The following is a 22,095-nucleotide window of genomic DNA, read 5'->3' on the forward strand; positions in this document are numbered from 1 at the left end:
TAAATTGTTACACATACAACATCTATGCCTACAATAAAAAAAATAACCTTAAATAAAAGATAGTACTCCGAATGTTTCAAAAAAAAAAAAAAAAAAAAAAAAAAAAAAAAAAAGATAGTACCCCGAATATAAAATATCAATCTTCATCCAATTTACTTATATTAACTCTGAATAAGGCAGACTAACCCATTAAGTAGCTAACAACATTAACTCTAAATATGTCTACAAATATTAGTTTGCAATAGTTTATTATAGTGGTTGGCAGGCAACCACTATAGATTGGCATCAATGTTGATCTGAAGTTTTAATTTTTTTGGGAAACAAATCATTAGTAATATGAATTAATTTGCTAATGTCCAAGAGCAATAATTCAAGTTTGCAAGTATGTGCAGTTGCCAACTTCACTATGTACAAGCAAGTGAACAATTACAAGTCTACAACCCCATACGGCCATACGTGTTATTCTGAGAGTCATATCTCACAATTTGACAAAATGCAATTAGTTTACTTCTTTTGCTTGGATTGCGGCATGATACTAATTAAATCCCGCTAAAATACAGTCTCAACTTATAATTCCGTAACAGCCTTGCTATCAAAAATAATAATCAAAATCCTGTCAAAAAAAAAAAAAAAATCAAAATGGCTCAATCGCATATCATGCATTTATGCGCTAAAATAAAAATCAAAACACTTTTGGCATCAAAATAACGAAGTGTATGGTACACATTATGCGCTACTCCAATATTCAGATGTAACTATTCCTAAAAGTTAAATAAACAAACACCTAAATACCTATTTGAGCACAATATTTTTTTATGTTCGATAGAGTGTTTTTTTTTCTCCTTGTCTCATAAAGGAGTATTTGATTTTGTTTGGTATTAAGTCATGTTCATATTAACTGAGCTGAGCTGAGCTGAACAGAACTGATTGGAGCTAAACTGAAATGAAATGAACTGAATAGAGCTTAAATGAATATTTTATGAGAGAAGAAAATTAGGAGCTAAATTGAACTAAATTGAACTGATTGGAATTGAACTGAACTGAAAGATTGGAATTGAACTGAACTGAAATTAAGCTGAAGTGAACAACTCCTAAATCCAAAGGTTAGTATATATCCAACTAAACTAGTTGTCATCCATTATCACAATGTTTTGTTAATAAAGTCAATATTGCGTCCCAATAAAAACAGTGTTGTTATCCTGTTTATGTGGGGCTTGTGGCCTTGTGGGACATGAATAAAATCAACAATGTGAATATTTGCAATTTGCAACACTCAAAATTTTGGCTAATAGTATTAAATAAATACAATTAATTGTATGAAATAATCTATACTAAAGAAAAAAAAAAAAAGATTAAGAATGAGAAGAATTCCCATTCTTGCCCAAATCCACAGATGATCTACAAGAGTTGGGAATAATAGCAAAACGGGAAGAAAAATCAGGAAAATATTCATCATCATCCAAATGACCATTTTGCCCCGGACCATCATCAAAGTTAAGCGCATAACTCAAAGGGTCATAATGGAATTTCCCAGACCCAGTAACATTCTTCCCACCTCGATTAAACCGTCGAATAAAAGTCTTCCATTTGGGCCCAGCAATTATCTCGGACCACTCCCGGATCTTCTTTAGGCCCTTTAACGGCCCGGCCCACCACTTACTTTCAATCTCAGCCGTCTGTTGGAGCCTCTCCCACATGGACGGTGAGGATGATGAGCCGCCAAGCCCGGATAATCGGGTCGGGCTGGGCTGTGACCCGAAACAAGGGAGGAAAGAGCAGCATCTGTTGTTGGAGGCGAAGGCTTCCATTATCAATGCTTCGTTTTCGTCGATTGCTTGTTGTTGGACGGAAACTGGGAGTTCCGGTGTATCGGTTTCGGGTTCGGTCTTCTTTGACATTTTTTCTATCGGATATGGATTCCCTTTTCCTTTACCGTCCATAGTGTCGCACCCGGGTGTATAATAGAAATTGCTGATTTGTGCTCGAACTTGGATTCAACTATGTATGTAGGGGTATAGGAGAGAGAGGTGTAAGGGAATGAATAGCAGAATAGAGAGAAGGGGGAATGTGAATGAGGATTTTGTGTTATTTATAAATGAAAGATGACAGTGGTATAGGAGCTGGAAGTATTTCTATCTAGGCTTGCGAGGTTGAGATGGGAAAGTGAGTGCACATCATATTTTCTACTTATGTGCCAACTAGTCCTTAGTTCGTTAGGTTAAAGTCGAGTGCACATCCTTTCCTACATATGTGCCAAGCTGCCAACTAGTGAACTAGTCCTTAGCTTGTTAGGTTAAACCGTTAAACTCTTGAAGTTGATATACTTTATGAGTAACTAGGACTTACCCTCTTCTCTACTTTTAAGTGTCTGACTTACAAATGATAGATAGAAAAAATGTGATGGTTGAGGTCTAGTCATGATCCTATTTACCATTTTTAATAAAAATTAAAATTTAAGTGGAAATGAGTTGTATAGTAATTCCTGTAAAAACAAAAGCTCATAAGTATTTATACGGAGTACATAGTATTTGTTTTCGTGTGGCTATGAACTTTAAGGATTAAATCCCAAATATCTGACAATAAGCATCACATATGTTAAGGGAGTTAGGGCATGTTCATACTTACTTAATTTCAGTTCAGTTCAGTTCATCTCCAATCTATTAAGTTCAGTTCAGCTCCAACCAGTTCAATTCAGTTCATCTCCTAATTTCCCTCTCTCATAAAATATTCATTTCAACTCAGTTCAGTTCAGTTCAGCTCCAATCATTTCAGTTCAATTCAGTTCAATTCAGCTCAGTTCAGTAAAATGTGAACAGGCCTTTATTCCACTTTTACGATTATACCAAACAGTTTTGACTCTTTTTAAGAAGAAACCTTTATTAAATAAATGAATGCAGTTTATAGTTTCCATTTTAAATACTTCAATTTGTATGTCGAGTATTCAATTTACAATGTAGTACATAAAGCTTTTAAAATGCTCCATATGCACGCAACTCTCATTTAAGAACCAATGTACGCAACTCTCATTTAAGAACCAAGGACAATCGTTGCGAATTGAATCCCCACATTTGTACAATTGTACATGTATACGTGAGTCATCCACATTAAAGAAAATGAAAATAAAGATGAGTTACTACAAGCAAATTGGTTTAGAATAAGAACATTATTACTTTAACAATTAAGCAACTTTCTTCATTAACAAATAATCTAAAAAATCCTTAGTTCTTTTCTCTATTATATCTCCTAACAACTAAATACTTTGTATTTATTTACTATACAAAAGGTAATAGACTTATTTTACGGACGCTACAACACAAAATTGAAATCTTTCGATAATGAGTCCGGCTACATGAATCAAGATGTTACAAAACAGATCGGGCTTATTATACAGAGGTTCACTGGCGGATCTACGTTGTGACCCGGGGGGGCACGTGCTACCCCCGGAAAAAAAAAAAAAAAAAAAAAAAAAAAAAAAAAAAAAAAAAAAACTTGTTTTAAATGCAATATAAAGATTGCAATGCAATTCATCTCACAATAACTACCGTTGCTTCAGCGGTAACATATAAAGCGAATAGAGTTATCCTTTATGCTAGGAGGTCAGAGTTTCGATTCCCTTCGAATGCACTTTTTTTTGTTAAGTTCATTTCTTCTTTTTTTTTTTTTTTTTTTTTTTTTTTTTTTTTTTTTTTTTGCCTTTTTTGAGGAATTTTTACTTCATGTCTAAGTCTTCATTTTTTTTGTTTTGTTTTGTTATTATTTTTTTCTTAAAATATCAATGATTTAGTATTATTTTTTTCCCCAAATTAATTTCCTCTTTCTTGACATATATTCAAACATATTAGATAAAAATGGTCTCCAGCAAAAATTGATTCTTCCTCAAATTACTTTTCAATTTTTAAACTTTATGTTCAAACATTAGATAAAAGTAACTCCCATGGTTGACTCATTGCAAAATCTATAGATGTTTAAAATTGATAACTTTTTCTTATACAAAATCACAATATATTATTCAAAAATTTAACTTGATTTGTTATTACCAGTTTATATTTAGTTTGAGTTTTAAGTTAGTAATTATATATTAGGGCTTTTTGTTCTTGTTTTTCTTCTAGTGGTTAGTGCTACCCCTAGTCTAAAATCCTGGATCCGTCACTGCAGAGGTTACACCACCTAGAATGAATAATAATAATGTGAATGGAGCTGTTAACTTTATCAACCAGAATCAGGTGGATCACCTAGGAATCTCGGCATGGTTCGGTTGATAAATTGTTTGCTACTGTTAAAAAAAAAATGAGAAAAAAAAGCTACCAAATGATTCCCATGATTTATAATGTTATTTAAAAAGGACCCACCGAAAAGAAAAATAAAAAAAAAAATTGCCAGCTTTGTGGACTAAGTTGTTCTTCATTAGGTAGATCTAATGATTGGTTATTAATCAATAATACAAAGCAACAGAACAATGGCCGTTATTATTTGGTATAGACTTATTAAAAAAAAATTGAGGTGAAGATCTAAAGATTAGTCAAAGAGTCAAATAACTTTTGATCTTTTATCCTCAATCGTGATTCATGCCCAAATCTTTAACTATAACCAACTAATTTCGTATTGATTAGGAGCACAATGACAAGACTCTTACCTAAATTACCATCCTAAGGCCCTGTTTAATTTTGCTGAACTGAAATTATTTTTACTGAACTGAACTGAACTTAATTTTACTGAACTAAAATTATTTTTACTGAAATTAAATTATTTTTACTTAACTGAAATTATTTTTACTGATTTTCTATTATAATTCTTCTTTAAGAAAACTGAATTTTACTAAATTGAACTTATTTTCACTGAACTGAAATTATTTTTGCTGAACTGAAATTAATTTTACTGAACTGAACTTATTTTTACTGAATTGAAATTATTTTTACTTAATATTATTTTTTTAAGGTGAAAAGAACAGGGCCTAACAATAAAAGTAAGATGTAGTTTATTGGAGCTCAAGTCAAATTCATAAGTTGTTATTTTGACAACACTACAATTAGGGTGCTTATGATGCGAGATAAGTTTGAGTTTGGTACATCATAACTCAACTAGCTAATATTAAAGTTGAGTTCGAGTTGAATTGAGCTTAATTCTGATTAGGCTTTGAATGAATCAAGCTCAATAGCACTACTAGAATAAATAAGGGATTTGGTCATTTGCCTTATTAGATAAAAGTAGATAATAACAGATTTTTCGAGCTTCTCATGTGGATATGAGTCATATTTCAAGTATCTCAACTCAACTTGTCAACATCTTGACTTGAGTTCGAATCCAAGTTGAGTTCGAATACAAGTTGAGATCACTCCAGCCAAGTTTTGATCAAGTTCAAGTAACTCGTTAGTTATCTCATCATATAAACACCCCTATAACAGTCAAAATTAGCAAAATCGTACATTATTATTCAATACGAAGTATATAAATACAAGTACAATACTTCTTCACAAACCACCAATTTACTATTTGGGAATTTCATATATTATTATCGGTTCTTCAATGATGACAACAAAGATACAAGAAGAATGAAGTGATGCTCCAATAATGGTTCCGAGGAACACTTAGATAAGCCCTTTTGCATACCCTCTATTTGTAGTGGCTAAGGCTAACGGCTACCTACCAAAATTCAAACCCCACCATTTTAATCCTAAGATAAGACTGTGAGGTGGCCACTCAATAGCATATCTTCTTGTAATCAATTCAATATATTAGCAATGCCATAAAAACAGATAATATAGTGCAAACGCAATTTAAGATATTAATCACCAAAATAATCTCATATTGATGACTGACATCATGATAATATCTTATAAAAAATTAGCTAGCAAATATCTCAGAACACTAGGCAACTAAAAGACTATTGAACAAGACCACTATTTTGGAGTAACATTGGAAGACAAGGACAAGTCTGTTTCCATTTATAATTCTTCTATTTCTTTTTATTTGCAACACTTTAACTTTGATACTGTTCACATACCCCACTTTAATCGGTTTTAGTAAATAGCTAAGAAAATTATAATCATGTAAAGCTTTGTTAGATGCATCTTGATTTATATTTTCATACTTCGTAATAAACAACTTTTATCATTTTTACTTATTGTTAGTTAGAGGATATTATTGATTAAAATGTCAAATAAAAAGTGTTGCAAATAAAATGAAACTGAAAAAGTATATTTCAAGAGGGAAACTATTAGACGATATTCATTACTACCTAAATATTTGGTATATGTGATCGAACTTCGACCCCAAATTCCTCACATGAAATGACACTCATAAAAGATAAGATTATGAAATTACTTGAACATACGAATCTAGTATTATACTTGTTGATTATAGTTTAAGAGTAATTTGTACTCAAAGTTATATCTAAAAGTAACAAAATAGCATAATTTACAAGTCAACGAGATGGTCTTGTTCCAATAAAGAAATGAAAGAGGGTTAGGCAACTAAACTAAAAGTGGGGGACAAGTACATTATACAGCTGATTTTAGGGTGTTTGTCTTTCTTGCAAACCAAAGATATTTCCAGTTCATACCATATCTCAAGCCTTATTTCCCAAGTGGCTTTATCAATAAGACAAATTTCTCACACATTTTTCACAATCTTTCTTTCATTTTGTAACTAAAAAAAAACAAGAAAAGGTACTAAAAACCTGAAATTCAGGCCACTTGGAACAGATAATAATACTAAACTAAAGTTGCTTAGCTCAGCTCTAATGCAATAATGAATCTTTTGGTCACATGAAATGAGAATCAAGTCTTGTAAGATTGATTAGCTTCATTTTATAATACTCGTTTAAGTTAGCTAGATCGTTTACAGGATGCAAGAGAATCACCGAAAACTCGATAAAACATTATAATTGGGTGCTGATCATGCATGAACAAAGACATGAAAAGGCAGAAACAGGATTTAGTCTCACTAGTAGACTTGTTCAGCTTAAAGGAATTAAGTTCGGCAAGCTTGCAACATTGAGCTGTACTGTACTTTTCTAATAGTGAACGGCCTGTTTCCTGGTTCACCACCAACCTGGAGACAGACTTAGATAAACCCAACAGATCTCAACATACAACTGACAACAAGGACCGCCTTGGCGGTTCTCTGAATCTAAAAAGTCATTTTCAAGGTGACACGCAGGATGATCACAATAAATTTTTCACTCAAAGATCTCAAAATATTCTGATATAGACATTGATCAGCTTTCTACAAACCATAATAAAACGCAAACTTGGACCCACGTATAAACAACCATATACTTCGATTAACAACCATTGATAAACTCTGTTAGCCTCCCAAGGAGCAATACATATATATAGCAGAGTTCTTGAGTCATTCTAGTTCTCTAGCATACATAAAGTTAATACAATATATAAGCACCATTACCCTAACAAATGATTCATAGAACATGAGTTCATAGTAGGATGCAATCTCACTAGTTCTGAGGCTTACCTAAAATGCAGCAGCCATTTCACCTGTACGAGTATGAACATTCCAGAACACTTTTGAAGCGTCATCAGACTTTCCAGAGTCAAGAGCAACAGCAGCAAATATTGCACGGAAAGCACCACAGACTATGGCAGGAGTGGTAGAGTTGGTATTGTGAGAGACTCTGACTATTTTGTGCAACCCCAACCGCATCCCATCCACAGCACAAGAGGACTCCACATTACATGCCTCTGCTATCACACGATTCAGAGTTTTTGAGGAAATATCCATATCATTTAAAAGATACCTAAAGGACACGGATGTTTCTATGATGCTTGTGCCTAGAATGCTTAGTGCTCGGTTGTTCTCCTCAGAAAATGAAGCATGAGTCATTGCTCGTCGAAGAAGATCAATGCGATGAAAAGTATAGCTGCAATTACAGAATTCAATCACTATTACTATTCCATGAACAATATGGAACTAATAATATACTTCGTAGAAGAAAACTCAAATGTCAAAAAGAGTACACGTTTTTGAGCTAGCATACAGTTATTGATAATTGAGGGTTCATAAGTTTCTTATCAATCATCACATATTCTCTTCTCAATCCAAGAACCCTTACACAAGCTCAGGTTGTTTCTAGAAAAACAAGAGAAAGTTAAAATTTAAAGGGAAATGTCTCATATATCCATATCATCTCATTTTATAATATTACTCTATATCTTCACATTTTGAACCAGAAAATGCATCCCAGTTCAGCTTTAAATATCCGCGAGAGCTGATGAACAAGAACAATTAAGCATTGATGAGCTTGATGGAAAATGAATTGAACCAAAATTTCCACGTCTATGGCTCACCATGGGGGTCAAGGAAATCGGATATGGAATCACCACACAGGCTGCAGGTCATCCTCTAGCCACCCCAAGGTATGAATTGTAATTCCAAGAGCCCCACAAGGCTACAAAGAAAATGAGATGAAGGAACAAGAGGCTGAGAAACAGACCAGAGGTGGGAGGACAGCTACCACAGGTTATAAGTTATGATTGATCGAGTTCATGTCATTAGTGATTTAGCATTTTAGCTACGTATCTGCTTGGCCTTAAAGACACTAAGAAACCCACAACAAAACTAAAAATTCAACGCTAAATTGTGGAATATACAACTGCAATTCACCTATCTCATTCTCCTTCAATCGGATTCCCATAAGGTCCAACTACATTTCAAGTGATAGACAACATTAAACATTTCGAAAGAACCATCAAGTTCTAAGCTCTCCATTCACAAATAGAAATCTTAAATCTCCTTAGTTAAGTTTTTAACAAAATAAGCATTACTTTAGTTAACAGCGAAGACACAAATTGGTTACTTGTATACTACTCAGACTTCAGAAAATTTTCAAGAAAATCCACATCTAAGGCTCGGATACGAGGTTATATGAATTAAACAAGTCGTACAAGTATCATAGATCAAATTTAATCCCACCCACCCTAACATCAACATCAATGGAAAATTTAAGCAATAAGAAACTATTCTAAAGTAACAGCAACATATTAATAAGACACATTTTTCTCGAGTAGCATTGCTGAAAACAGCAGCAAGTAAAAAATTGGACAAATCAAAATAACAATCGTACTTCAGTAATCAAACTATGTTAATTGCTTGTTCATCTTTACTAGTTGGTTAGTCATGTCCGGTCATAGCGGGCCAACTAGTTGGTTAGTTATGTTTGGTCGGGTCAATTTTTGACACCTCGGATTTTTGACAATCACCCATCAACATCAAAAGTATGGTTGAACAAATGATATCAAGAATCATGCTTTAGCAATCAATTATACTCATTTCTTTCTCATCCTTTTCAATTTCTTAAACAACTTCACTAAATAGTCTAAATTAATATAGTTTATACACTAAATAGTTAGAAAGAGTACTTAATCTGGTTCTGGAGGGTTTCAAGTGCAGTAGAGAAGGGAGATTTTGTTGTGATTATATGCTTCTTGCTCACCACTTCATCAATCTGCAGTAAAAATTAAAAGAAAGTAACTAACTTTACAGAAATTAAATCATAATAATTCAGGAATTCGAAGAAGAATTAAACCTGGAAAGCAGCGGAAGAAGATAGTATCAAAATCATAGTGAAGAATGCAAAACAAACTGCAATTCGACGGTCCATTTTCCGATCAGAGTGAAGAATCCAACTTTCAGTGCAGAGAGACTTTAATTTTATGTGCAGTGAAAAGGAAACCTAATGCTTCTAACTTTACCTTACGCTTGTGCTTCACTTTAAAAATAAAATATTCACTTTCTGTGGAAGAAGTTTACACTCTATTTAGGAATAGGAAGTATGAGGTAAAGATGGATGTGGGTCGTGGGTTGTTGGGTTTCATACTCCGTAATTTCATGTCAATTAGTGTGTTTGCCTGTTTGGGTCGGCTTTAGAAAATACGGAGTACTTTGTATGTGTCAAGTCAATGTCAAAATTTTTCGATGGCTCAAAGAATTGTCATTCCAGGGGTAATCTTATTGTGCTTGTGTTCTAAAGCTAAGTTTCATATACTAACTCCATAGTACGGATGTCGAACCTTGTGATTTTCCAAAAAAAATAAAGGGTCTAGATTCGAATCCCGTTCTTCTTTCATGCTGGGGTAACCAAACCTGATGTCCCTTTTTTTATTGGAAATGTCATCTTAAGGCATTGGAGACTTAAAGTAAATACGAGTATTACTACTAGTACGTATTATTTCTGAGATATATCATACAGAGTATTTATTACTTTGAGATTATATCAGGAATTCCATCACCTGTTGACTTTGTATTTGAGGTATGAAGAAAAGCAAAATGAATTTGTATAATTGTAATTTTTGCACAGGGCACAACAAACTTCTGTAACCCAGAATTTCTCCAGAAAACCGAAAAAAGAAACAGAAGATTCTAAGAAAAAATTCTTTAATTATGAAGAATATTTACAAAGGTTTCCATCCGGACAAAGATTATGAGGGCGGTATGAAGAACAGTTTATGTTCTCTACTGTAAGTTTCCCTGTATGAGAAAAATCCATAAAAGAAAACATATACAAACCATTTACTTTTTTTTTTCTTTTTTTTGGGTTATTAAGGTAATCTAACACCCTTTATCAACATCTAAACCTCCAAAACCTACAGCTACACCCCAATTCATACCAACCCCTAACCAAAAAAACTCGCGCATTCCTACCATATTCAAGCAATGTCGTAAATCATGTTTTGTCGCGTACTTGGTGTCTTGCTGTCCTTCCTATCACTCATAAATCAAGCAACATCTTAAGCATAGCTCTCAAAAGAGACTTCAGTTTGTAGATTGCACTCAGGCGGCTTCCCATTTGAAGCATATGCCAAACCTTGAAGCAGTCTCATCACATGCTTTGTGTCATTCAAATAGTACTTGGCTTTGCTTGGTTTTTGACCAACTGTGCATGCAAAAATCTCAGGCACAATACCCAAAGATGACGAAGAAGCTTTGCTCAATATACTCTCAAACATGTCTTCATCTGACAAATCATCGCCTATACACAACAGGAAATCCGGTGGTTGTCCATCACTTGTCAGTTCTGATAGCACTCTCTCTGCCACCAACCCTTTGCTAACACCCTGCAAGTTTCAAACGAAAACTGATGTTAGCTGCGAATATTGAAGTCTGATGGAGGACAGCCAAGTTATGACTTAAACAAGGAAATGTCTTCAAAACAGCAATACTTTAATGAAAGATTAGAACTTGTGTGTTTAATAAATAATTTACTCGCATTTCAGAGGCCCCAAGAAACTTGGATGGCTGATGTTACATCACAGTTAAGATATTGCTAGGCAGAAAATTGTGTTCAATACTCTCTATATGTTTATAATCTGTCCATTTATGACTCGGATTTTTTATTCCATAAAACTTGTCATATCAGGAATACCAATGCAATACTAAGTGATTGAATATCAATGCGATTTATAAGTCAATTGTGAAGGACTATACATTTTTTTTTTAAACCTTATCTGAAGAGGAGCACTGATCAACGGACTTTACCGTTCTCCAAATGCTTACTATATTAAATGACTACAAATTCAATTCCTTTTTTCAAAGGATATCATTCCCTTATTTCTATGTATGTACAATGTGCATACTCTTTACCTCTCTGTCATTTATTTATCATTTATATAAATTTATTTGTAATGTCTATGGAATGGCAGTCTGTCAGATACACTTTCCACACATGAATGGGGTATGATGGTACATACCTGTGGCTTAACTTCAACAATATTGTGTCCCCTGGTAACAACAACAGGTTCATTAGCAAGGACATTTTCTAGATGATCCAGCAATTCTTTGGCCTGACATGAACCAAAATCAGGGTCTGCGTCTTGATGATGCCATACTACAGCACTCTCCTTGCTCTCAATGGTAGATCCGTCTGTGGCCTCTGTATAAAGCTGCATCACAGGTTCCGCAATTTTTTTCCAGTCATTGTCAGCAGTAACCGGGCTTATCTCCCAATCACAGTTTTGGTTCCACCTACAATACCATCAGAGGAAATCAGGAAAATTAGCAATTGACTTGTGTAAATGCCTTGGTAGGGTACACAACAGTTGGGGAGTAATATGTGGTTCGGTAAACATAGATAACATGGACCTGATCCTACACTGAAACAGCACATTTTGAGCCATTCCAGGTTAAGTTTTCAAATATGTCAAGTAGCTTGTCTATGGTGAATGAAGAGTCCATGTTATGTAAAATCAAACATAAATTTAGGGTGAAAACCGATAAGAAGAAACATCATCACAATTTAACAGAACAACAATTAACATTTAAGATGAAATATAGAAGGCAATCAGCATACCTTAAGAAGTATCCATGTTCAGCAGCTATTCCCAACTTCTCACAAGGGGATAACCATTCACTCAAAGGATTACGCCCCCTACCACTAACAATGAATACGGTATTTTTTGGGTCATCACAAAGGTTGTTCAGAATAGATATTAGCTCAGGACTAGGGGTTTTGACAATGGACATATCCGAGACAACAGTTCCATCATAATCCAAAAATATTGCCCTTCTTTTAGTCTTCTTGTATGCAGAAACTACGTATTCCACCGATAGCTTTCTGAAGGATGGAGAGAGAGCAAGAATCCTAAAACTCAATCCAAAACCGATTCCCCAGCAACGTTTGTTATAGTGCTCCTTACATGCCCGCTCCAAATCCTGCACAAAACTGCGGGACCAATAGGCCACATCATGAGAGCTAACGTAACGGTAATGCTTCTCATGTCTCAACTGCTTTTCTAACTCAGACACACTTATAGCCATTTTCATTGCATCTGCAACAGCCTCAATGTTCCATGGATTAACCCTGATAGCACCACTAAGAGATGGAGAGCAACCAACAAACTCTGAGACAACAAGCATACTTGAACGAGCTTCTCCCATGGTAACTCCCATTGCCTCGTCGATTTTAGGAGATCCTTGCCTACAAATGATGTATTTATATGGCGTTAGGTTTAACCCATCCCTCACCGCATTCACAATGCAGCATTCTGCCATTGCATAATAAGCAGTTTTTTCATAAAGAGGCATTGGTCGATCAATCAAGATGACAGGTTCATATCCTGGAAAACCATATTTCATGTTGATCCTTTTGGTTATTTCATATGTCTCTGACTTTGCTTCTTGAACATCCTTCCCCGTACTTCTAGCAGGGTTCACTATTTGGACCAGGACGAGTTTTCCCTGCAAATCAGGATGCTGGTGCAATAGATGCTCAGCTGCCAGTAATTTGAGACTAATTCCTTTAAAGATATCCATGTCATCAACACCGAGAATTATCTTTTTATTCTCAAATTGCTTCTGTATCTCTTTGACTTTAGCAGATGCAGAAGGATGGTTCATTGCAACTTCAAGGCGACGAAGCTGCAATCCCACAGGTAAAATCTTAACATACACTGTTCGGCCAAAATAATCAATCCCAAGATATCCTCGCTTGGACTCATAGTCCAAGCCGAGCAGTCTGCTACAACATGAGAGAAAATGCCGGGCATAGTCAAACGTATGAAAGCCAACTAAATCTGAGTTCAGAAATGCTTTCAAGATTTCATCCCTTACAGGCAAAGTCCGATAAATTTCTGATGAAGGAAATGGACTATGGAGAAAGAACCCCAGCTTAACCCTGTAAAATCTTCTTCTTAAGAATGTGGGTAGCAAAATGAGATGGTAGTCATGAACCCACACAAGGTCATCCTCCGGGTTTAGTATCTCCACGACCTTGTCAGCAAACTTCTTGTTGGCTGAAACATAGGCTTGCCATAGCCCCCGATCAAAACGAGACCCATGATCAGGGGACATAGGTAGCATGTAATGAAAGAGAGGCCAAAGATATTGCTTGCAAAATCCATGATAGAATTTCTTTTGCAAATCTGCTGGGAGAAATGTTGGCACACAATGAAAATTTTCAAGCAAATTTTGGGCAACTTCCTCTTGCTCTCTGACGTCAACATCCACTTTCAATGACCCCACATAAAACACTTCACTTTCAGTTGAAAATCCATCTTTCAGATGCAAGTATAGTGAATCTTCATCTAAACTGAAGCTCCATTTACCAGATGTAGCATCCTTTTGAGCATTTATTGGGAGAAAATTTGCTACTACAATTTTTCTGTCACGATATCCTGAAGTGGAGGAATCTGAAATAGAATCTTTACTTCTACTTGAGTCTGCATCAGGTATAACACCAGGGACTGTCATCACCTTAGGAAGGTTTCTGGGAGTCGGAGGTAAATCCAGATACCCTCCAGCTGCTAAGTCCAGGAAGCTTGCATATGATCTTGATGCCATGACTACAAAATGCAAATAAGATAACATAAGTTCAAAACAAAATCTGAATTAACAACAGCATAATTACAAAAAGGATGACGAACATTTACATGTGCTTATGATTAGTATCAAAGAAAGTATAGGTGCCACACTGGAACTCAAGAATAATGTAGCTGCAAAGAAATTTATAACTGTAACTAGACTTCGTTTTTTAAAACGATATGAACATAACAAACCACGTGTGCCAACTATAAATCTAAGATCAGATCCATTGATCTCTGCAGAAGCATTATTCCCTCAAAAATAAGCAAAGATTTACTAATTATATGCTTTATTCAAAGAGAGACTCTGCGTCACATCCCACAACACAATTCAAAGGAGACAAAGAATCTTTGAAACTGCCAAAGACATAGCAAGAATCATTAAGTGAGTGATCCAGGCCAAAAGATATTCCTTAAAGGAAGTTAAAACATAACAATCACTGTTGACATTACAGGAAAAACGTGTTCTTTGATTTTCAAATATTCAGAAATATGTGAATGCCCCCTATCCTTAGTAACATGATATAATATAATGAATGAAACGAATAAAATGATACCTATGCATGCAAAATGAGTCCTATAAACTACAATTAGTTATACGAAATTACATTTGTTAGATTTAATCAAGACTTAGTTACTATTACCTTTTAAGGAGTCAATCAAAAACAGATTCTTGCAATTCACACTAGCAATATTAGTGAAATGTGAAGTAGCATAATCAGATCAACACACCACCCAACAAAAAACTGAACTGATGTATCTATAAGGAACATAAAAGAAAATCAAGCAACTTTGAAATGTATTATTGGGCTGTAAAAAAATTTACCCAAACATGCTTAGATTTTCTTTACTTCACATCCAAAGAAAATATATGGCATCAGCTTCAGCATCACAAGTTGAACATCAACGAAGTAATTAATAAAGACTAATTAATGCACAATTGCACAGCATATGGATTTTTATTATACACGAGTACTTCGTATATTTTTTAGAATGATTAAACAGCAAGAATTACAATTAAAATAAAAAAAAAAAAATTTAAATAAAGGTAGAAGAAGATTTGAAGGCTAACTCAAATATCACAAAAAGAGAATCCTTTGAAGTTATTCCATTCAAGTGTCACAATCAGAAAAGAACCAGAAAATGAACAAGGGGAACATGGGCTATCCAAACAAAAGTACTTTGCACTTTACAAAATTCAGACAGGAAACAAGCAAACTACAGTAGCAGACTTGCAAATGAAGATACTAAAAAACTCAGGCTACAAAGAAAATCCTATTTCAGAAAGGGATACCTCACAATCACCAAAACAACAATTGGTCTTCCCAAAACATGTATTATTATAAGTGCAACTCTTATCCTTCACGATTGACAATCCCAGCTCATTAGTTAACTCCGAAGACAGGCCACAAACGCCATTTTTTCCAATCAAAATTCATTAAAGCATCTTCCTTTCATCCTTATCCTCACTCGCTGTCAACCTATACTACAACACATTTTCCTTAAATGACTACGACGAAGGCCTCCTATCTTTCATCCTTATCCTACTTTGTGGAATATTCATACAAAAATGCAGTCAGTAAACTAGTTATGCACATGAAACTTATAATGAATCGAGACACCTGTCTGCGATGCACAACTTATAGCATTGATTTGGTCTTGCATCACCTTAGAACTTGTTAGCAAGTCCGCATTTTTTCCTAACAAATAGACAAATCATTTCTATACACAGCATACAACATGACAAACTAACCATTTCCACCCTAACAAATTGAAATAATTAAATAGAAACATAAAAATTATTTCTAAATTTTTTATAATTAAAAGACATTAGTCTCTTTCATAGCATTCAAACAAATGAAATTAGTTTAACAAATCCAACAGATGAAACGAAACCGGTTTCGAAAACCCGAAAGGACAGCATCATTACCATTAGATTGTTTACCTATTCTCTCACTAGTAACAGATCTCTTGGCAACCATATCCAAATATCTAATAACAAAGATTTTGTGGATAAACTAAGTAGATTCTAGCTCTTTCTAACCCTTACCTACTACTATTAATTATATAAACAGGATACATATACATAAAGGGGTGATCTTTATTATTACTTCTACCAAAAGTATACAGAAAATAATAACAATATGAAATTAAAAAAGTCGGCATTACTATCATAATGTACATTATCCAAAAGTTGGATCTTAGTCAAGCTCTATCTTCTTCCTACCTAAAAAATCCCAAAAGTTATAAACATTATAAAATTAACTTTTTCTTTTTTTTTTTTTTCCTTTAAGGCAAAAAAAACTAATACATGAAGTACAAACCTTGTTTAAGTTCCTAATTCTACCCCACCCTTAAATAATAAAATAAATAAAATCAAAAGGACTACCAAGAACTAGATATTTCTTTTCACTTTTTTTGTACAGGAGCACAAAGGATCATTAGATAGACATAGACGGGATTTGATCTCATGTCTTCGAGAACACCGGAAAGAACTAAATTTGACAAAACCAACATCAAAAAAAGGAAACAAAATGACAATGTGGATTTAAAGTTCTAATATACTTGAAAACACATCAAACAATTTTTATTGATTTTCTGTTTACATAAGAAACATCAAACAAATTATCAGTTCAACACTATAAAAAAAAAAATAAAAAAAAAAAAAAAAAAAAAAAAAAAAAAAAAAATACCCCAGAAAAAATCAAGAAACAAAAAAATCATGCAAACAAATAAATAATTAGCAAACAGAATTCCATGACTCAAGGACATGAAAAAACTGGGTATTTTCAAGAAAAACAGAAGTTTAAAAATTGGGGGTACCTGAAAATGATCCGAAAATGGAGCTTGAATTAGCTGAAGCAATATAAACAAGCGATTACCTTTCATCAATTTCTACACAAAATTTTAGAAATTTATTAAGTAGATTGCTGAAGACCGAGAGAAAGGAGGAGAGAGAAAGTGAAGATCTTTGTCAAGTTAAATTTATACTCCGTATATAAAATAAAAATGGAATACCAAAGATCAAATTTTTTTTAATTGGGGTTTGGTTACTTTTTGATAAGAAGAACAGAAATCCACTGAAAAAATAATTAGGGATTAGTATAATAAAGAAAATAAAATAAAAATAAAGGAAAAAAACCTAATGGATAAAGATTGAAGAAAAAGAAACAGAGGAATGAGATAAGTGTGTGTATATATAATGAAAGTGTGTTAGGTTGAGAATGGGTTTTTTATTTTTTTAATTAAAAAAATTTTATGTTTTGTGGCTCTCTTTTACTATGAGTATAACACTTTAATAGAAATAAAAATTTCAAATTAAGAATTTTAAATTGGTTTGGATGATATCTCGGGTTATCACGTGTCTTGCTTTCGGCAAGTGACGAAAAAAATTTTTTTTTTTTTGGAAAAATAGAAATAGAGGAGAAGGAAGGTTGCGTTTGGAATTACTACCTCCATTACATATTAGTTGCAACTTTGGGCAATATTTATGAGAGATAAAATATTCCAAAGTTACAACTAATATGTAACGGAGGTAGTACAATATTCCATTCAATAGAATGAAGGCTAAAATGGGATATGGATGAGAGTAGGGAGAAAGTCAAAAAGGATAAAATCAAACATATTTTCAGAAATTTTAATTAAAAGAAAATAATGTGGTTGAATCGTCTTATTTGGAAGGAATATTGGATTGGATAGAAGATGGAAGAGCGTTATATGGTCTAAATGGGTCCCACTTTAGTTAGATTGTGTCCCTTACGTTTTTATGTGTAGTTAATACTTCTACTACTTGTACCCACCATTACTCGTTTTTACAATGTATGCTTTGATTTACTTCCTCATTTGCCCTCGTCTTTGTACTTTTATTACGAAAATGCCCTTTAAAGAAAATGATCCTAGTGTCCTAGTTTGTTTTCCTAAAATGGCATTTTGATTTAGAGTGGAAATAGCTTTAACTTAGAAGAGGAATGGTAGGATATTGAGTGATTCTTCTCAACAAGCTGTAAGTTTGCATAAGACGACACGTTGGCTACTCTCAAAGTCTCAAATCACAACATGTTTAAAGAAAATTGCTTCGAAAGGTAAGTGATTTTTTTTAGCTAATTTTGGTATTTGAGTCTTACATAAATATCTTACAAGTTTAGCCAAACATTATCTTAATCTTTTGATTGAACCATTTACTCAGTTGCTTTACTAGCCTTTGTAAAAGATATTGATATTAAACCTCAAATATCATAAGAATAAGGTAAATATCATCTTTCAGATTTTTAATACTCGTATCTTTAGTCTCAATATTTTTTGTTATACTGTAATAAAATCTTGATACGGAATATTTAACATTTATTTGAATTCAAATATCTTAATTTTGTTAAAAAAAAATGAATTGATGAATTTTTTTATAAAACAACGTACTAGTTTATTAAAATTAGCTAATCTCAAAAAAAAAAATGAAGAATCTTCTCGAGCTAATCTTAAGAATAAAGTAGTCAGACGAGGTGGTAATTTAAGAAGAACAATCTTTTTCGTTCTTATACAATTTAAAGATCCAAATTGAGTGATTATATTTAATCAAAGCAACTATTCTGATAGTTTTATTGTAACGTAACTTAAAATTCTAATCTTTTATTTAAAAGATCAGAGTAAATACGGAGTACTCTTTGCTAATCCATTATATTGTGTATTTGTGCCAACTTTAATTATATCCAAAATAAGTTACAAAATACCTTAAATTACTTATTTGCCAAATATAATGAGTAGAAAGGATGAATTGGGAACACGAATATAGTAGCATGAAAAGTGCTCAAATTCATTAAAAAAAAAAAAAAAAAAAAAAAAAAAAAAAAAAAAAAAAAACGTCATATTTGAACTTTGAAAATTCATACGACCCAATAGTTTTACATTTGAAAGAGTATGAAAATGGTATGTTTAACACGAAGAATCCACTTACAATTCGATGAGTCTTGGTCTAATAAAGAAGATTATCCATCTAACAATCCACTTAACCTATTCTATCCTATTTAGCTATTCTATAATAGCCCTTGTTATACTCTAGTTTTGTCTTTATTCTTGTAGTTTGAACTTTGAAAACTTACTACTTTAACTTGACCACGTTTTATTTCTTTAATCTTTTGACCTGTTTGTCTACTTTCAATTTGTTGGCCTTATACGAATACGACCACGTAAAATTAGCTAAAATAAGGTTTACTTGTTTACCAAACCAGCTTAATTTTCTAGGAATTCTAACTACTCGTACTAATTAACTAGCTAAGTCTTTTTTAAAAGCCCAAATTATAAAAATACCAATTCAATGATATGATGACAACTGTATACATAAACGACAATAAAAAAATAAGAATGAATATAAACGTAAATTTATCAAATACTCAAATTACACCGTTATTTCTTCATAAAATTTCCATATTAACCATAATTATATATGCAACTTATGTATTACGAGTACTTTGTTGTGAACATATTAAGTATATTCATTTTCATTACCACTAAACAAAGAAGTCGTACCGTTGGTGTATAACTTTAGCTTCAAACGTGTGTGGTGTCCATTCAATAAAAATAATGGCCAAGATTAATACTAAATCAACAAGCTCAAGTTTTCTTTTTGACGAAGTTTAATAAACTACCTCTTGGCCAATAAATATATAAATATATTACATGTCCCCATTATGACAAGTAAGAGCTATATATATATGCAGCAATATCGGATACGGATGTCATTTTATATACAAAGAGTTGTCGTTTTGAACCATATATCTTAACATTAAAGTAGTTGTCACTATTGTATAAAGTAGTTTGAGCCATGTCTTGGATATCCTTGCTGTAATGCACAAGGTAATTGTCGTTACTAGCAATTAGAATATTACTTTTATGCATTAATACATAATGTAACATTATTACAGTATACTATATTTCATGCACTAATTCAAATAATTAGATGGATAAATATGTACGAGAAGATAATAATAAGATTTAAAAATTTGCTATAAAAGGTACTACATTATTTCTTGTTCTTTTTCAAGATTATGCAGCTTCTTTTTTTTTTTTTTTTTTTTTTTTTGGGGTGGGGGGGAGGGGGGGGGGGGGTGGGGGGGGAGGGGGGGGGGTTGTTGTCCCAATCTTTAAATTAAAATATTCTACTTGTAAATTAATAGATCGATGTATTAACAAAAATTACTTAAGATTTTGGTGCTTACTAGATAGTTTATATCTTGTATTTGCATGCATGGACCACAATTTTGCATGTTTGTTTGGCTAATCAGATAATGCAAGCTAGTAGTGTATGTAATGGGATGATTCAATCCGATTTAATTAATTTTGACAATTGTTATATAATTACACTTGATAATTAACAATTAACACACAATAGCTAGATGTAATTAAAAGTAGACACATGTCCATCTGATATATAGTAAAGATAAATAATCTTATGGATCAAGTATTGTATATGGGTCAATTCAATAATTATTTTCTGGGTAAATGTATTATCAATAAAACGTTTTTGCAACATTTTTACTTTTTACACATGTTAATGTATGAATTCACTCATTAGTATCTTTAATATAATATTGCATACGTCAGGTTTAATGAACATATATAATAATATTATACTTTTATATATATCCAATTTTATTGCATATAATATCGCATTCAATTTGATTAACAACATGAGCAAATTAGTCTATGAACAGGCCCGTATCTGACCAGGGCAGCCGGGGCAACCGCCCAGGGCCCACGGATGGGGAGGGCCCATTTTTTAGCTTTTAAGTTCAGTAAAATTACCGATACATATTTAGAGATACATTTGTCATCATGTTTGTTTGTGTAGCTTGGTGGTTAGGGTAAATATTTAAGGTAAAAGTTTGTTTCTTGATCTGCAGTTCGATTACAATTAGCCACAGTTTGCTCTTTTTTTTTTTTTTTCCATCCTTAAAATACTATATATTGATGTATACAACTATATATAAACCACTTTTTAAAAACTATATATAAACCACTTTATGTAACCATCTTTTTTTTTTTTAAGGACCTTTTTATTTCTTTGTTTATTTATAATTGTAGCCTAAATTCTTGTTATTTTTCATTTAACAATTTTTGTAAAATTATAATTACAGCTTAAATTCTTGTTTCTATTATCTTTGCTATTATAATAAAATATGTCAAAAAATAAAATAAAATACAATGGTTATAGATTATGAACAAGATCAATTTCATTCGCAAGAGAGAATCGATCATAACGTTATGTCCTTATCATACCATATAGTTGTAGAAGTACATTATATTCTACCATTGTTGGCATTGTACGTAGTATATAGTTTAATTATTATATGGGTTTTTTTTTAAACAGTAGTCAAAACTAGATTATTTATTGAAAATGTTTTTTTTTTTTAATTATTATTTTTTTTTTTGAAGAAAGATTATTTGTTAAATCAAAGTAATAATGAAAAAAAAAATTCTCCAATATTAAAAAAAAAAAATTACATAAAGTAGGGCCCAATTTCTGTTTTCGCCCTTGGGCCCCCAAAACCTCAGAAACGGCCCTGTCTATGAAGCTAAGACCATACGGAGTATATATCTATATATCCATGACTATGGCTGTACTTAGCCTAACTGGATCATAGGTATGGCTAAATGCATTATCTTTCAACGTGTGTGGTAAATGGTGAAGATTGACTTATTGATATCTAGATAGGGGTGTTAGTTCTTTGATTGAATATAAACATCTAATTTATGGTTGGCAATTTGGCGCATATATATGTTCGATTATATTCTC

General features: G+C 32.8%; 2 protein-coding genes across 2 annotated transcripts; both read right to left on the reverse strand.

The window, feature by feature from the left end:
- Window positions 1–7,160: 7,160 nt before the first annotated feature.
- On the reverse strand, window positions 7,161–9,766 carry LOC145598992 (protein NUCLEAR FUSION DEFECTIVE 2-like). The gene is made up of 3 exons (XM_081655404.1): window positions 9,542–9,766; window positions 9,375–9,460; window positions 7,161–7,876 (listed from the first exon to the last, which is right to left on the reverse strand). Exons 1-3 carry the CDS (start codon window positions 9,614–9,616, stop codon window positions 7,471–7,473), a joined length of 567 nt encoding a protein of 188 aa, XP_081511530.1. The 5' UTR covers window positions 9,617–9,766; the 3' UTR covers window positions 7,161–7,470.
- Window positions 9,767–10,372: 606 nt separating this feature from the next.
- On the reverse strand, window positions 10,373–17,464 carry LOC145597435 (putative alpha,alpha-trehalose-phosphate synthase [UDP-forming] 9). The gene is made up of 4 exons (XM_081653598.1): window positions 17,133–17,464; window positions 12,302–14,291; window positions 11,703–11,976; window positions 10,373–11,069 (listed from the first exon to the last, which is right to left on the reverse strand). The coding sequence occupies exons 2-4, from the start codon at window positions 14,287–14,289 to the stop codon at window positions 10,743–10,745; spliced, it is 2,589 nt and encodes an 862-aa protein (XP_081509724.1). The 5' UTR covers window positions 14,290–14,291; window positions 17,133–17,464; the 3' UTR covers window positions 10,373–10,742.
- Window positions 17,465–22,095: the final 4,631 nt, after the last annotated feature.

The sequence above is a fragment of the Chenopodium album genome, chromosome 20, assembly GCF_948465745.1.
Source record: "Chenopodium album chromosome 20, dcCheAlbu1.1, whole genome shotgun sequence".
In the NCBI taxonomy this organism is placed as follows: Eukaryota; Viridiplantae; Streptophyta; class Magnoliopsida; order Caryophyllales; family Amaranthaceae; genus Chenopodium; species Chenopodium album.

Bases quoted from the DNA above. Each gene is read 5' to 3' on its own strand.
- LOC145598992 (XM_081655404.1), bottom strand. From the start codon at position 9,616: ATGGACCGTCGAATTGCAGTTTGTTTTGCATTCTTCACTATGATTTTG. The intron at 9,461-9,541 runs GTTTAATTCTTC...TTTTTACTGCAG, and splicing joins CTTCTTCCGCTGCTTTCCAG to ATTGATGAAGTGGTGAGCAA. The intron at 7,877-9,374 runs GTACTCTTTCTA...CTGTAATTGCAG, and splicing joins ACCCTCCAGAACCAGATTAA to CTATACTTTTCATCGCATTG.
- LOC145597435 (XM_081653598.1), bottom strand. From the start codon at position 14,289: ATGGCATCAAGATCATATGCAAGCTTCCTGGACTTAGCAGCTGGAGGG. The intron at 11,977-12,301 runs GTATGCTGATTG...ATGGTATTGTAG, and splicing joins GAACATGGATACTTCTTAAG to GTGGAACCAAAACTGTGATT. The intron at 11,070-11,702 runs GTATGTACCATC...TGAAACTTGCAG, and splicing joins TTGTTGAAGTTAAGCCACAG to GGTGTTAGCAAAGGGTTGGT.